Source organism: Callorhinchus milii, unplaced genomic scaffold (genome assembly GCF_018977255.1).
Source record: "Callorhinchus milii isolate IMCB2004 unplaced genomic scaffold, IMCB_Cmil_1.0 Scaffold3, whole genome shotgun sequence".
In the NCBI taxonomy this organism is placed as follows: Eukaryota; Metazoa; Chordata; class Chondrichthyes; order Chimaeriformes; family Callorhinchidae; genus Callorhinchus; species Callorhinchus milii.
In genome coordinates, this window is record NW_024704744.1 from 41,323,915 (window position 1) to 41,340,121 (window position 16,207).

The 16,207-nt window shown below is 40.8% G+C and overlaps 1 protein-coding gene across 1 annotated transcript in view; it reads left to right on the top strand.

Moving 5' to 3' along the window:
* Positions 1 to 330: 330 nt before the first annotated feature.
* Positions 331 to 16,207, top strand: part of sh3bgrl2 (SH3 domain binding glutamate-rich protein like 2) — a 39,398-nt gene continuing 23,521 nt past the window's right edge. The window contains exon 1 of the mRNA XM_007905044.2: positions 331 to 608. Coding sequence (XP_007903235.1) covers positions 564 to 608 — 45 coding nt within the window. The 5' untranslated portion in view covers positions 331 to 563. The remainder of the gene's footprint in view (positions 609 to 16,207) is intronic.

Below are 16,207 nucleotides of genomic sequence, written 5' to 3' on the forward strand. Positions count from 1 at the left end.
TAAAGTGTAGTGACTGTATTTCATGGGTAAAACAAGGCAGGTAATTTGCACCCAGCAGATTATATAAAACATGAATGCTGCAGGTGTAAAATAGGGGAAGTAGCTATCCAGTGTGCTTTGAAATGTGCAAATGATTAAAATAAGAGGGAACAGTCACCCCATCCCCATCATGTGTATAATGAGCAAATAACATCCTCCTTTGGTAATTGCTGTTACTATTGGGGATAAGTGCCCCACAGAGAATGCACCGCGCGGCACTCTGGGAGTTGTAGTTCCCGGCGTGAGCGTCTCTGCTGGAGTTCAGCGGAGAAAGACTACATTGCCCGGCGTGCAGTGCGGTGCGGTGCGGTGCAGCAGTGAACGGGCGAATGCTTTGACTCCCATCTGGGGAGGCGGAGGTGCTGCTGGTAATGAGACTGGGGACCGTGTCTTTATTTATTGCAAAGTGTGCGTGGTATGTACTCCTAAACAGCGGACCCGCAGCTCAGCGCTCCCTCTGCTCGGAAGGCTCGGAGTGACCAGCATCACGTTACCGCCTGGGCTTGTATTTTGTTGGGAGGAAGATGGTCATTCGGGTATTCATCGCCTCCTCTTCTGCCTCTGTGATGGTAAGTCAGGGCAGCAGGAGCTGGGAGCAGTGTGTGTTTACACTCCCCCCTTCTGCATCAGCAATAAATAAAGCTGCCCTTGAATGCAAACAATTATAAGTACCTGGTTGCATTTTATATAGGATTGGGTATAATTCTCAAAATCGGATTTCCCCCCATAGGGTTTCTATTATTGATACTAATTCTATAATTGCAAAATGTAGTGTCATGTATTTTTTTTTAATGTTCTGATGTAACCAGCTGCTTATTTTAACTGGTATGTGGGTTTATGAGTTTAGCAGTTACAGTGATGTAAATATACATCGAGGGATTTTGGAATGCATGCAGATGCAAAGTTATCTTCTATTTTGCATGTGAAAGATAACTTTGCTGATGTATTGAGAGTGTTGTGATATGTGGTTTGATGCAATTACAAGGCTTCAAGGTGCTATCCTGCAAGAAGCGTGCTATATGCAAGTTATTGTTCATTTATAAGTGAATCCTGTTATGTTTTGCTGAGACGTACCTAGCAGGTTGTGGGTTCAAGCCCTACCTCGGGGCATTGATCTAATACTGGGAAGTGCTTTATTGTTTTTTGGTCAGCCGGGAGTCTGACATATGCGGAAACCCATAATAATAATCCTTGCATTTGTTATAGTGCCTTATCATGTCTTTGAGACATCTTAAAGCGCTTCACAGAATATATCGTAAAGTGAATTGACTGTATATTTTTGTTGGTGAATTCATTCAAACTCCGTACCCACATCTCACCAGTTCTGGTCGGGCTCCACTGGCTCCCCATCACCAAACGGATAGACTTCATGATCCTCACACTCAAATCCCTTCAATCTCTGGCACCTCCCTACCTCTCCGACCTCCTCACTCCCCAATCCACCACCTGGCGCCTCCACTTGACTGGCACCGGCCTCCTGCTCGTCCCTCGCACCCTCCGCCCCACCATCGGAGGTCGAGTTTTCAGGCACTATGCCCCGAAACTCAGGAACATTCTCCCTCAATCCCTCTGCCTTGCCCCTTCTCTCCCCTTTTGCAAGTCCTTCCTCTTCGACCATGGTTGCAACCACTCCCCCCCCCACCCCCCCACCCCCCCAGCTCGGAGTCAGGGTCTACTATTATTAAGCTCTCTGAGACGCTATTCTGCATGGAGGGCGCTATATAAGTACAAGTTGTTGTTGTTGAACGCAGCAGCCAATTACACACAGCAGTATCCCAAAAACGATCATGGATCGAGTGACCAAATTATTATTTTTTGAAGGGATTATTACGCCCGGAAAAACGTTCCACGAATCGACTAGCAACTGGGTTCCTACTTATTGCTAGGTAAACAAAGGCTTGTGGAGTAAGGAAACTTGCCCAACATTTCGCCCTGCAGGGAATTGAACACAGGTCCATTTTTATTTTATAGATGATATATAGACTATTAAGTACTGTATTATTAATGTTTGTTCATTTAACCAGCTGTTTGTTCATTTGTGGAGTCCTGTAGCTCAGTAGTTAGAGCACTCGCTTTGCAAGTGAGAGACCTGAGTTCAATTCCAGGCAGGGCGAAACCTTGGGCAAGTTTCCTTACTCCACACACCTAATAATAATCCCTCCAAAACCAGAAACAATAATAAATTGGTCATTTTCAATCTACGACTGTTTGTGGGACATTGCTGTGCGCAATTGGCTGCCGCGTTCGCCCACAAATATACAGTCAATTCACTTTACAGTGTGTTCTGTGAAGCGCTTTGGGACGTCCTCCCGACATGAAAAGCGCTATATCAAATGCAAGGATTATTATTATTATTATTATTTACTAAATTAGATCCAGAAGGGATTTCTATATAAACTGATTGTTATGTGCATTTTGTCGCCTTCTCTGAGTGCACATACGCAATTCCTTCTTTCCCCAACTTATTATTATGCCTCCTGAGGCAGGTCTGTGGGTGGGCCAGCTCCCAAGAACAATCAATGCTGCTGCTCTTGGCTATGAAAGAAATTCATCAGCCATTTTCACTTTTGTATAATAAAATTCTCCTTGAATATGACATGTGACGGGCTCTTAGTGTGCTGAGAGATTGAACCTGCTTCCTTCCACTCTGTGTACAGAACCTGCCACTGAAGGTGTCAACCTGACTCAGTTGGTAGCACACTCACCTCCGAATTACATAGTTGTGAGCTCTAGCCCCACATCTGCACTTTGAATTGTCGTAGACTAGGCCGACACTCCATTGCTGTACTCGGGACGTGATGCATTGTTGAAGGTGCTGTCCTTTGGATGAGATATTAAAATCAAGGTCCCGTCTGCCTGTTGAGATGGAAGTTAAAGTTCCCATAGCCTGATTCGAAAAGAGATGGAAGTTTCTCCTGGTGTCTTGGTCAACAATCCCCCAAATAAAATTGGTCATTTATTTCATGGCTGTTTGTGGAACTTGCTGTGTGCAAAATTAGCTGCCACAGGCATGATACTTTACAGTAAACTCTATGAAGGTGTCCTCCTGATGTGAAAAGTGCTATATCATGTTTGAGGATTATTCTTATTTTTAATTACTGATAGATTATTTTTCAAAATTTCATTACTGTAAATAAATAGGCGTAGTCAACAAATATAATTTACAACTCCATGACTGTCATTTTCTACCCCAATTGTACTGTTAGAATTGATGCTGAAAGTACAATATAAATGTACAACAATAACTTGTATTTGCATAGTGCCCTTCACGTTAGTAATCTCTTGTAGAGCTTCATAAAGAGGTGGCAGAGGATGATTAACAACAACTTGCATTTATATAGCTCCCTTCACGCGGGGTAGCATCCCGGAGCACAAGGGAAGGGGGTAGGGGCAGGTGACATAGGCATGGTCAAAGAGTCAGGTTTTAAGGCAAGACTTAAAGACTGGTAGAGAGGGTTGTTTAGTCATAAAGAAGAAGTCCCAGAGATCAGGGGCCTAGTCTCCAAGACTCAGTCATGGATGATGGCACAGAGGGAGAAGGGGATGCGCAGCAAGCCAGAGTTAGCCGAGCAGAGTGAGGTAGGAGAAGATCAGAGAGATGGGTAAGTGCTAGAATATGAAGGGATTTATAGGTGAGAATTACTCACATAATCGTAAAAGGGTTTAATTTTTCTTAACAGGTGAACAACCCACCTTGAGATTGAATTGTAAATCCTAGCTTTCAAATAAGGCCTCCAGATCAATTTGTAAATAGTTTTTATCAGGATTCTGCAAATGTAGGATTGCAGAACCTATCCTCGTGTGTCACAACATTACATAGCGAGGTCCGCATGTTTTCGTCAGCAACAATGTCACCTTGTTTGATGAGATTGAGAATTTTAGATCATGTCTATCCACTTGTATCAATTTCATATTGGAAGCAACATTGCATGCTCCCAGCAGTATAAATGGTCTGTAAATGGAAGTGTGACATCTTAGAAATTGTTCAGGTTCATTCTGGAGCGGGAAGTGAAGCTGAAAACTGAAGCGTTGCTTCACACCAGTATTTTTGGGTTCTTGTGAGTTATTGGTTGTTTCAACAAAGGGAAGAAAAAAACATTCACGTACAGGAATAGTATTTTATAGTATTCTGAATATAAAGAAGCTAATCGAATGATTTTTGTGGAAGATCTACTTTATACACCTGAAAAAATGAGGGTTGTATTATCAGAAATGTATGGCGTGCAAGCTATCAATTCCTAACCAAAGCAAAGTGCTTTCTTGGAAGCATCAAATATGATAATGGACACTGAGACTGATGCAATCTGTTCAACACTACTTTTGAAGAGTTCAGACTGAGATCTTTAGACTGTGATTTTAAGGAACTTTCCGACATTTACAAATTCCAGAACAACTATTGAAAAGACCACAGTGGAGTTTCGCCCTGGTATTACACTGGGTAATGCTGCTCCATTTAGTAACAGCTTAGACTCTCCTAAGCCGTTAAGATAATTCTACAATTTCCTAACCTCCCAGTGGAATGACTACTTGCAATTTAAATGCAGTTAGATTGGATTATTCCGTTATTCGTTGTGAATGTCAATAAGGCATGATTTAGGAAGGTACATGATGAAGGAACAAGGAAAGCACTAAGGGGTGCTAGACTGGATCAGATTGCTGGAAAGACTATAAAGAAAAATGGAATTCTTTCAAAAATGCATTGCAGTACTAAACATATTATTAGAGAAGGGAAGCTGCAGAGAAAAGAGTAAATCAAGAAAGGAGGCAGTGCAAGGAATAAGGAGAAAAAAATAAGAGCTTTCCTCAAATTTAAGTCTAGGGATAGAACAGAGATGGGTATAACATTAAAGTAGGCTTAGAAACTGGTCAAGAGAGCTAAAGCAGAAAATTAGATTAAGAATATAAAATTCATCACAAAAGCCTTTATAAATCTATCCATAGTAGAACTAGTGAAAACAGTAAAACACATGCTGATCCCCAAGGTTTCACGATATTTGAATGACCAAGAGATGGGGGATCCATTAATACTGAATTGTTTGTATTTGGTCACAGGGGAAAACACTACATTGTGAAGGTGGAGGCGCAATTTTTGGGACTGGGAGATTCTAAGAATGATAGATATTTCTAATAAAGAGGTGACTGGACTTATTAAAGGAGAGGTAGACCTGGATTAAAGGAAGTTGTTTGCATTCAATCCAGGCTTTGTAAGGTAAGGAAGTGCCCAGTTGTCTTAGTCGTGTTTTGGAAGGTATATTTAGGGACTTATTAAAAACATAAGTGGTGCCTGAGGTTCAGAAAATAGGGAGCGCAATAGCAATTTTAAAGCCAAAAAACAACCTGCTGAGTTTGGCATCTGTGTGGAGAAGGTATTGGAGGACTCCTAAAGAAGAGAATAATGCAGCAGCTAGAGACATGAAATTATAAGAGGCACTCAGCATACTTTATGGGAAAGAGATCATTGCATAACAAACCTATCGTTGTTATTTGAGGAAATAAATTCTGTGACCAAGGACAATTCAGTCGAAGTTTCATTTAGATTTTAGGGAAGCTTTTGGCACAGTAACACACGTGAAATTGGTTTACAGAGTTCTAAGCCACAGAATAGAGGAAGAATGTCTGAAATGTTAGAAGTTGTTTTTATCAGCTTAATAAGTAGACATATTGAAGTGTTGTTAGCTTTTAGACGCTACCATGTGTAAAGGATGCTATATAATCAAATTGTTGTTGTCACACTTTGCCTTGAGCCAAAGCAACACTGTTGTGCACTGATCTGCCCCATTGCGCTTGAATTACAATGTCAATAAGGATTTTCAGGGAGGAAATGTTTGAAGTGCTAGTACTTACATATCATAAATTGCCTTTTCAATGACACCTTTTTATCAACCTCCTTTCTACATTTACACTGAAACCTAAAACTTTAACCAAAAACTGAAATAGAGTTCAATGCTTTCCTTTTTTTAAAAAAAAGCTTTTGCTTTTTACTGTTGCCATCAATAAATGGAAATTGCAAAATGCTTTCTCAAACATATTTCCATTTGTGTATCCCGTTTACCATGTCATTCCGGTACACAAAACATTTTTTTCAATACATAACATTCTTTCCTTTATTTATATAACTGATAGATTGTAGGCACTGATCCCTTAGTATTTATTTCAATGTTTTTTAATAAAATGTAACCTTGGGTGATAGGGTGATCCCTATTTGAGAGATCACAATGTCCAATCACCTTTTTAAAATATAGTTTATTTGTAGCCACATCTATAATAATAATAATAATAATCCTTGCATTTGATATAGCGCTTTTCACGTCAGGAGGACGTCCCAAAGCGCTTCACAGAACACACTGTAAAGTGAATTGACTGTATATTTGTGGGCGAACGCGGCAGCCAATTGCGCACAGCAATATCCCACAAACAGTCGTAGATTGAAAATGACCAATTTATTATTGTTTCTGGTTTTGGAGGGATTATTATTAGGCGTGTGGAGTAAGGAAACTTGCCCAAGGTTTCGCCCTGCCTGGAATTGAACTCAGGTCTCTCACTTACATCTGACCTAGGCGCTCAATACGTTGCACCAAATTCAAAGCTTAACACTACATGCTATTACTTGCCCCTTTCATCTCCAGCATTGCATTGAGAAGATGTATGGAGCAGTTGCTTTGTGTGTTGTGTTTTGACATGCCTAGTTGGACCAGTTTGTGACTTGTCAACATGATGTGGTGCAGCTGATTAATGTATTAGAAGTTAGATCTTTAGAAGGTCAGGGAGCACAGAGGATTAGAACTCTTGATTTTCATCTATGGCCTGAATTTGAATCCAGCACAGAAAAGAATGAAAAATAACTCTGGCTGTTAATTATCAAACTAAGTTATCAATGAACACAAATATATAACTGGACACAAATATATAAACATCAAGCTGCCTCATTATTCGAGTCTAGTGAGGTTGATGAACTCTGAGGAATGATGAGATGCTGTTCTTCAACTTTAATAAGGGAAGCCTCAGAGCGAAATTTACAGAGATGCTTAATGTGATAGGAAAAATAACCTTACATAATGTTTTCCATTATTCAGGCAACTGGATGCAGGTTCAGGGTTACGAAGGGCAGTTTTAGGACAGTAGCAAGAAAACTTTGTTTACACAGAGGGTACACAGCAGTTGACATAGATTCACAGGATGGGTGGTTGAGGACAGAGCACTGGACTTATTTACAAAACAACTGTAATGGAAGATGGTTGAGCTGGTATTTTGGATGAATGGGTTAAATGGGCCTCTTCATTTAAACCTCATTTGTGATCGTGCTTAGGAAATCTCACTCGGAAACTTACTCATGAAGTTTGCTGGTGTGGAAGTTGGATGGGAAGGGGAAGGTTTAACAAAGAGATGGGTGGTAAAAGTGGGTTGATATGAAAAAAACAAGGGGAGAGGAGTGCTTGATTATTTTGGGGTGGATAGAAGAAACTAACAATGATTGTTTATTTTATTGCTCAGCACCTTGACCATGAAACACATCTACAGAAGTGTTGGTGGGATGAAAGAAACAACCATCACTATTGTTGCAATAAATCGGTGCCGCCATTGGGGCAGTAACATTCCAAATGCAGTGTCAATTTTTATTTATTTAGTTCTTGAATTTGAATAAACAAGACAAAAATCGACTGTGTACCTGCTGTGTGTCATACACTTTCTGCCATTTCCATTCTGTTCAATTTCTGTTAATGCAAGTGCAACTTCCTTTTATATGGCTATTAGATTGACCTGACACTGACATTTGTACTGTAATATGTTGGCGTAGCTCTTCAGCATATTTAATGATTATTGGTTTAACAAGCCCCATAACCTTTTATTGTGTATGATGATAATTACTGTGAACTTTTACCCAGTAATTCATTTCAGCTTCCCTTTATGATGGTACAATAGTAGAAGCGGGCTGTCAACACAAAGGCAATGAGACTGTTCAACAAACATTTGTACTCCAGTAACAAAGAAGCTGGGTATACATATTGTCCTAACAAATGCAAAAAAGATGCTTTTTTTATCAGAGCGCAATGAAATTTGTATGATATTTCTATTTCATTGTTTGAAACTCTCATATGTACAGTGCTTATTGGTTTACTGTACAAATAGCCCCACAGGTTGCGTTTGAATGGAGCTACATTCATAGGGGACACAATAAGAGGGTGATCCATTAGTTCCAGTAATAAGAGTATTGTATCCCAATTAGATGTCCATTGCTTGAATATCAGCCTTGACCAACATTTTGAATTCAAGCTTTTGCTGATTAAGATTTACATGTGCATAACTGGGCCAGTATATGAATATACTGGGCAAAGAAAAAGGGGCAGAAAGCATTGATGAAGATAATAGGGGATTGGGGGGTGGGGGGGGCAATTGCTCCCTCTCCCCCGATTGTTTTTAGCTGTATGTAAAACGTGCCTCTTATAACCTTGTGAGAGGCAGCGTGGAGAGTGATGGGAAAATGGCGCCATTAACAGCCCATCAGCCCGCAGTCCCGCACCCGCCTTATTTCAAAACCTGACTCCACCACCGGCATGAAGAGTTGTATGCTGCTGGTTCATCTCTTCAGTCAGTTTGAAATTGGGTAGCTGTACGAATGATGGATGTGTGAATTGAATAGTCAAGTGCTTCTTTACCTTCTAACTGAGGTGAAAGTATTCATTATGATGATCTATTGGTAGGGGAATGAATTACATACCTTACCTTTGCCCACTCCCCATTAAGGCAGTGACTCATATGTAGGTACCCTCCTTTCGCTCCCTGTCTCTGGCACCTAAGTCATGACCGCCATCCCCTCTCTTCCCCCAACCCCTGCACTGCGCTGTCTCTTTCTCTTTGACCGTGCCTTCAGCTCCCCTCTCGACTCTCTACCCCCTCCTCGCTCCCTCCCTTCCCTCCCCTCACCCTGACCATTTCCCCCCTGCTCGGGTCCTGACCCAACTGTACAGCGCCTTGGGACGTCCTCCCGACGTGAAAGGCGCTCAATAAATGGAATCTTGTTGTTTTGTCTCCTGTAGCCCACAGGCTAATGTTGCCCTACTGATCGCTCGCTCCTCGTCTCTGCGTGCACGTTTTGGCTGCCGCCCCGACTCGAGCCATTCCCTCTGAAAATGTTCCTGCTCCCACCTCCACACTCCACTACTCCCACTCTGTCCTTCTCTCCCACCGCCCTTCTCACCTCTCTCTCCTGGACCCCACCATTACCTCCCTCTGCTCCAGCCTGGGAATCTGCTGCCAGACCCATCGTGAAGAACAGGCAGACGGGGCCTCAATTTAACAACTCATCTGAAGCACGGCACCTCCAACACACACCCTCAGTACTGCATTGGAGGTCAGCTTTAACGATATATTCCATGTCCTGATTTGGGGCTTGAACCCCCAAACCCCATGCAAGAGTGCTACCAATTGAAACAGGCTGACATACAAATAATACCTGGGATGAAGGGGCTATAAAGATCTACCACAATCTCATACTCAGAGGGCTTCATCGTCATCATATGGCACAGGGAGCTTCACAAACTGCTTGAGATTTTTTCTCGAGCCACTGGATGTGAAACACATTTTAATTGTTTTTGCTATCTGCTCTTTAAACACTATTTTATGTTGGTCAGATCCTTTTATGTGTGAAGTAGAAGTACAGTGGGCATGTTGTGTACTCCTGTGTGCAATAAGGCTGGAATGCAAAGCAGAGGGTGCAGATAATTAAACGATTGTAATTATCTTCCAAAATAGACAATAGATTCTACTGTATTAGCAAAGACATGGATGACATCCAGGACATGGATTAGAGGATACAGAATGCCAGCAGATGCCAGTTGGACATTCTTTTCTTTAAATTAGAAAAGAGCATACCATTCCTCTGATAATAAAAAAATATTCATGAGCTTTATTGATTATGCAAGTTTATGCTTCATTTCCTTGTGATAAAAGCTGAATTGCAACTCTGTTTTAAAGAAGATCAAAGAGCAAGTTTTTAATGAAGAATGAGTGAATTTCTTCTTATGTACATCATTAGCCAAAAGGGAAGCAAAGTGCATTGAGGCAGCTTTGCATTCACAAACACAGCTCAGAAATAATTCAGCAGTCCAAAGAGCCAATAACTAAATCAGGACTGCAATCAATACCGAAGCGGTCAAGAGATCACCAAAAAAGTGGTTTTGAATTAAGACAAGGTAACCATTAGTATGATGGATTTTGTTTCCAGAGCAGATAATTTCTTAAGGACAGGAATAATCTTGACCCTCTACGCACCTTACCACATCAATCAAATGACAATCATATTTTCTAAATAAAGTACTTGAATTGCGGCCTGAAAAGCACAAAAAAACTTACATTCTAATCATCCATACGTCAAGATACGTCAACAGTATCGTTTCTATATTATCTGAATTTAATGTCAATTTGGAAATGTCTGCCTTTCTGATTTTCTCATTCTTTTGTTAAACAGGTGACTTAGTGTACCACTCCATATGCAGTACCAGCTGATGCCCAGTATCTCAACAAATAGCCATGGAATGAGTGACCAATTTTATTTTGGGGATTGTTGGCCGCAAAATATTTTTTGGGGGGACAAAGGAAGGATCTCCCTTTTCTTTTTGAATAGTGCCATGGGAACTTTAACGTCCATTTGAACAAGCAGACAGAACCTCATTTTAAGTCTCATCTGAAGAACGGTACCTCCAATGGAACACATCCCCAGCACTGCATTGGAGTGTCAGCTTAGACTATGTGATTCCAATTTTTTCATTTTGTGATACCAAAGATCTATATATATCAATAGATTTTGACAGAGAGAAGCAATGCAATGCCATACAAGTGACCAGAGTGAAAGATTATTCACACTTTGTCAGGCATGAAATGAACAGACATCCATTTGAAGTTCTTAATGGTCTCCAGATATACATTTTAATTTTGTGTTTGACAACAATCACAGTTTGAACATATCCCCTATAATACTTGTTTCAGTTTCCGTTTTTGATGATCGGATAGGGAACTGCTGTTAAACAAAGTAAACATTGTCTCCAATAACATACACAGCTGTGCCAAATGCATTGCTATACCTTTCTGCCACAGCTCCCATAAGCAATGTCAAGTTTATTTATGTATCTTGGATACAATCCACCTTGACCTTGATGCCTTTCCGAATATTGAAAGACTGACACGATTGAAATATTTCACTACTGATCTCCATTTCCTTCACAAACTGAGACAAATCCAAACCTTTCCAAATTCTTGATTAATACAGTATTATCAACATTTATTTTATGGAGCTTGTCAAGCAGGACAGTAATAAGAATGTGCATGTTGAAATAATCTTTATACTTTAAGATTACAGCAGTAACACAGGTTGGAAATCAAAAATCTATACATTACACAAAAAACAGCTATTTGTCAGCCAGCATTCCTACTCCTGACGACTATCTAGTTTACATGTGTTAACATCAATCGAGGCTTTGACTGAGATGATTTCCATGGTCAAACATCCCGTTATTGACTACAATTACACATTGGTACACATACAGTATCCATGGAACCAAACTACAACAACTTGCACTTATATAACACCCTTAACACCCTCCACGAAGCGCAGTGTCTCAGAGCGCTTAACAGCGGCAGAGCTTGACTTTGAGCTGGGGGGGAGGATGGGGCAGTGAGGTGACTATAAGCACAGTCGAAAAGGAAAGTTTTCAGATGGGACTTGGAAAAGGGGAGAGGGGCAAGGTGGAGGGATTGAGGGAGAATGTTCCAGAATTTCAGGGGGGTAATGGCTGAAAGTGCAACCTCCAATGGTGGGGCGGAGGGTGCGAGGGATGAGCAGGAGACTGGTGCCAGTAGAGCGGAGGCATGGGGTAGTGGATTGGGGAGTGAGGGGGTCGTAGAGGTAGGAAGGTGCCAGAGAGTGAAAGCATTTGATTGCAATCATTTAATTATGGTGCACCCTCCACTTTGCAATCCAGCCTTATTGCACATAGCAGTATACAACATGCCCACTGTATTTCTAATTCACACATCTGACCAACAATAAAATAGTTTTTAAAGCACAGATAGCAAAAACAATTAAAATGTGTTTTCACATCCAGTGGCTCAAGAGAAAATCTCAAGCAGTTTGTGAAGCTCCCTGTGCAATATGATGATGGTGAAGCCCTCTGGATATGAGATTGTGGTGGATCTTTATAGCCCCTCCATCCCAGGTACTATTTGTATGTCAGCCTGTTTCAATTGGTAGCACTCTTGCATTGGGTTTAGGGGTTCAAGCCCCACATTGGGACATGGAACTCATATTGTTAAAGCTGACACCTCCAATGCGGTGCTGAGGGTGTGCTGTACTCTTGGAGGTGCCGTCCTTCGGATGAGTTGTTAAATTGAGTTGTTAAATCTGCCTGTTCTTCAGGTGGAGGTTAAAAATCCTATGGCATTATTCAAAAAGGAGGGAGTTTCTCACAGTGTCCTGGCAAACAATCCTGCAAATAATAATTGGCTGCCACATTTGCTCACACAGTGACTACAATTTAGAGTTTTGGGGGCATTCTCACAATGTGAAAGGCGCTATACCAGAAATGTAAGGATTATTATGTTTATACATCACAAATTGTTACAGTGTTGCCAACATTTATGAATTCTGAAGAAGGCAGTAGTTACGTATGGGATGGGTGAGTGGCATAGCAGCAGTTGTGAACGTTCTTTCACATGATTGCAATGGCCAACATAGTACCAAAGCTCTTCCTGCAGTACATGGATAGAGTGAATGGCCAATATTTCTTCCTCAAGATTTTGTAATTTTCATTTTCACTCTGTACAAAAAGATTTGAGATTTCTAAAGAAGGATTTGCAAAAAGATCCTCTTGAAATGTTTCTTAGTAAATAAAACAAAATTGTGTGTGTGGAAATAGCACTATAAGGACACATTCTGGACAGACACCAGGAACTTTTTCTTTACTCAGAGGGTAATTAATTACTGAAACAGGTTGCCAGAAAGGATGGTTGAAACCAGGTCGCTAGAATCCTATTAAAAAGCAGCTTGATGTTGTCCGTGATGGGTGGGTGGGTATTATGGAGGGATGAGATCAGATGGGCTGAATTGCCTTTTTATGCAAACCAATCTGACGATCTTGTGAGTAAGCAGATTGCCACTGTGCCTGTGGTGGAGAAGAGAGCCAGGAGGCTGGAGATGATGTTTACTGTTGATTCTGCGTTGCCGTGGATTTGGCACAAGTGAAGAGGACCTCTGCGCTTGTGCACTTAAGTACGCACTCAGAACTCTGAATGCTAGTTAGTTTTTAACATTATGAAAGAAGTAGTGGTTTCAGTGCTATCAATAATGCTAAAATTGGACCACCGAGACTTAAAAGTTAGCAATTTTAAAAGATTGCTCTGCTTTGGTCCCAGGCAGATAAAAGTCATACCACAAATACAGAGAGCTTTAAGTAGTGCCAAATAGCTTGGTTCAATTGGGTCTTGAAACTGAAGTTACGCTAAGAATCAAAGGGAAAAAATGTATTTAATTGGTGCAAACTGTTGTGTAACTGCAGTATTGGATCCTGTTGGCAGTTTCACAATGCCCTGAAAAGTGATTTTCAAATAAATGTAGTTATTGACGTTTAATCTACTGTATCAAATAGCAACATGAGATAACTGCTCGCAATCTGCTGTTGGGAAATGGAATAATAAACAGTGTGATTTGAAATATTTTCCTTAAAGTGCAGTTTGTGGAATAGTCAAATCCAGGAAGGTTCATTTTAATTACTTTTTCTCTAGTCCTTTCCACCACCCCCTCTCCACCTGACCAAAACAAATTCTCAATGCCATCTGGGTCCTGCTGTGCAATAGGATTATTACTACAATTTATTTTGTGCCACTTGTGTATTATTAAGAAACACTACCTCAAACATGGTGTTGTTCATCCACAGTAATGGACTCTCATCAATACTGGAGCAGATTAATTCAAACCTAATGGCTTTGTCTCCTGGGTACTGGTTAGCTACTGTGCTGCGTCTTTACGTTTAATAATAATGTTATAAACTTTTTAGGTATAATTTTTTTTCTCTTAAATATTATTTTTAAAATAAATAAAATCTGATTACCTCTGTATTACGACCCCAAGTTACTACAATCCCTCCAGTTATAGCGAACTCGACATTGAAACCCATTTTTCCCTATTGATTCTTACCCCTAATTCAGCCATCATTGAAGCAGCGCAACCCGTTATATAATGATCTGCAGTCAAGTCAAAATGGCGGGGATGCCCAGCAGTCAATCATGTGGGTACTCTGCAGTTAATCACGGGGGTGCTCTTTACTGTTTACTGGGATTTGTATCAGTGCTCTCCCTCACGGGAGCTGGACTCGGGCTGGAGAGAGAGTGAGATTGTGGGGCAGCCACATTAGCATACATCACACAGTCTACATATGGTAGATATCTGTAGGGAGATCCAAACGCCAGAGAGTGAAAGTGCAAGGAGGCCACTTGAGGCACAGTCTGCTCCCCTCACTCCATACACCTACTCCTCTTCCCCTTCAGTAGATGACTGCTAGATGTGTAACGAATCGCCATTTTGGTATATAAATGTTTATAGCGAAAACCCTGATATAATGCTCATTTTACCAAATTTGTTATATCAAGGTTAGCCTCTGGTTCTTTCTGACTAGTTGGTTCTTTCTTAGAAGGTATTTTATTACACACACAAACACACACATGTATATGTTATATAATATTTACTGATCTCTGCCATATCTCGCCTGGCTGTTAAGTGCTGATCTAGCCGCCTAACATAATTTTGTAAAGTTAATTTGTGTTAGCTTCTGGAAAACATTTTAACTGTATTATACTCATTAAAATAATGTATAAATTGCATTACTGCAATCTGGAATGAGGTGAGAAAAGAGATTTTCTATCACCATTCTGGTGATTTTAGCTTATTAGATTCAGTTTAATAACTTTAAGGCAGATTGTTGTGAGTGGACTGTAGTTATACCCATTTCCTCTTTAGTGTCTGGAATTTGTTTGAATGAAGGTTAGTAGATGCAATGAACGGCAAGTTAAAATTGGACTCAGTGAAGAGCATGTGCTTGACGTGGAGTATGGTGGCAGCTTCTGTTCATAGGTTGAGGTAATATGGTTTGGCTGATTTGAATCTTTTGACCTTAGTTGGGCTGAAAGCCAAACAACAACAACTTGCATTTATATAGACCTCTCTTGCAGGATAGCGTCAAAGAGCTCTTGACAGTGGCGGAGCATGACTGCGAGTCGGGGGGAGGTGACCATCTGCACAGTCAAAGAGGAAGATGGGAAGGATGGGGCAAGACAGAGGGATTGAAGGAGAGTGTTCCAGAGTTTGTACCTTGCTCCGCTTGGTCAACATCAGCAGAGAGAATGGTAGTCAGGAAGACTTCTGTGGGGCACATGTCCCATGTTGACCTCAGTTTAAACAAGACCTTGGTTTAAAAATGATATGTCATGTTGAGCAATCCACTAGGAGGGAGAGAACTGTAGAAGCTGATTGGGAGAAGGAAAAGCTAATCTACACAAAAAAATGCAGAAATTAATCATTAACTTCCCAAAAGGCAGTGATTTTGAACCTTTTGGAGTTTGTGCCACAAACCCCAGAACTCCTCCCAGACACAGACAGGTTTGATTATTTTAATTGAATAGTCTAGTTTTATAACGGGCAGAAGCATTCATGTCCGAACTTTGTTACTGAGTTGCTTTATCTGTTCTGAAGACTTTTTGTTTTCCTTGTTTCCTTAACTTTGCAAACCTACCATGCTTAAGAACATAAGAATTTGCTAAGTGAAAGAAGACCAAAGTCCATCCACTTCATCTTCTACCATCCTGGCAGTCGCTTGACATGTCGTGACCCAAACTGTATACTGTATGTCAAGATATTATTTTCTAGCTGAAATCTAATTTATTCTTGAAACAAAACAACACTTTCTGCTTCCACTGTCTCCCTAGGGAGCCTGTTCCATAAGTTTATTGCTTCTCACTGAAGTAGCGTTCTCGCAGATTTGTTCTGAATTTACCCCTCTTCAATCGCAGGCCATGTCCTCTGGTTGTATTGTTCAGTACAAGATAAAACAGCTGGTCTACATCCGGGTGGTCCAATGTTTTGGCTGCCATGGGCCGGATTCCCTATTTGAGAAAGGTCTGCGGG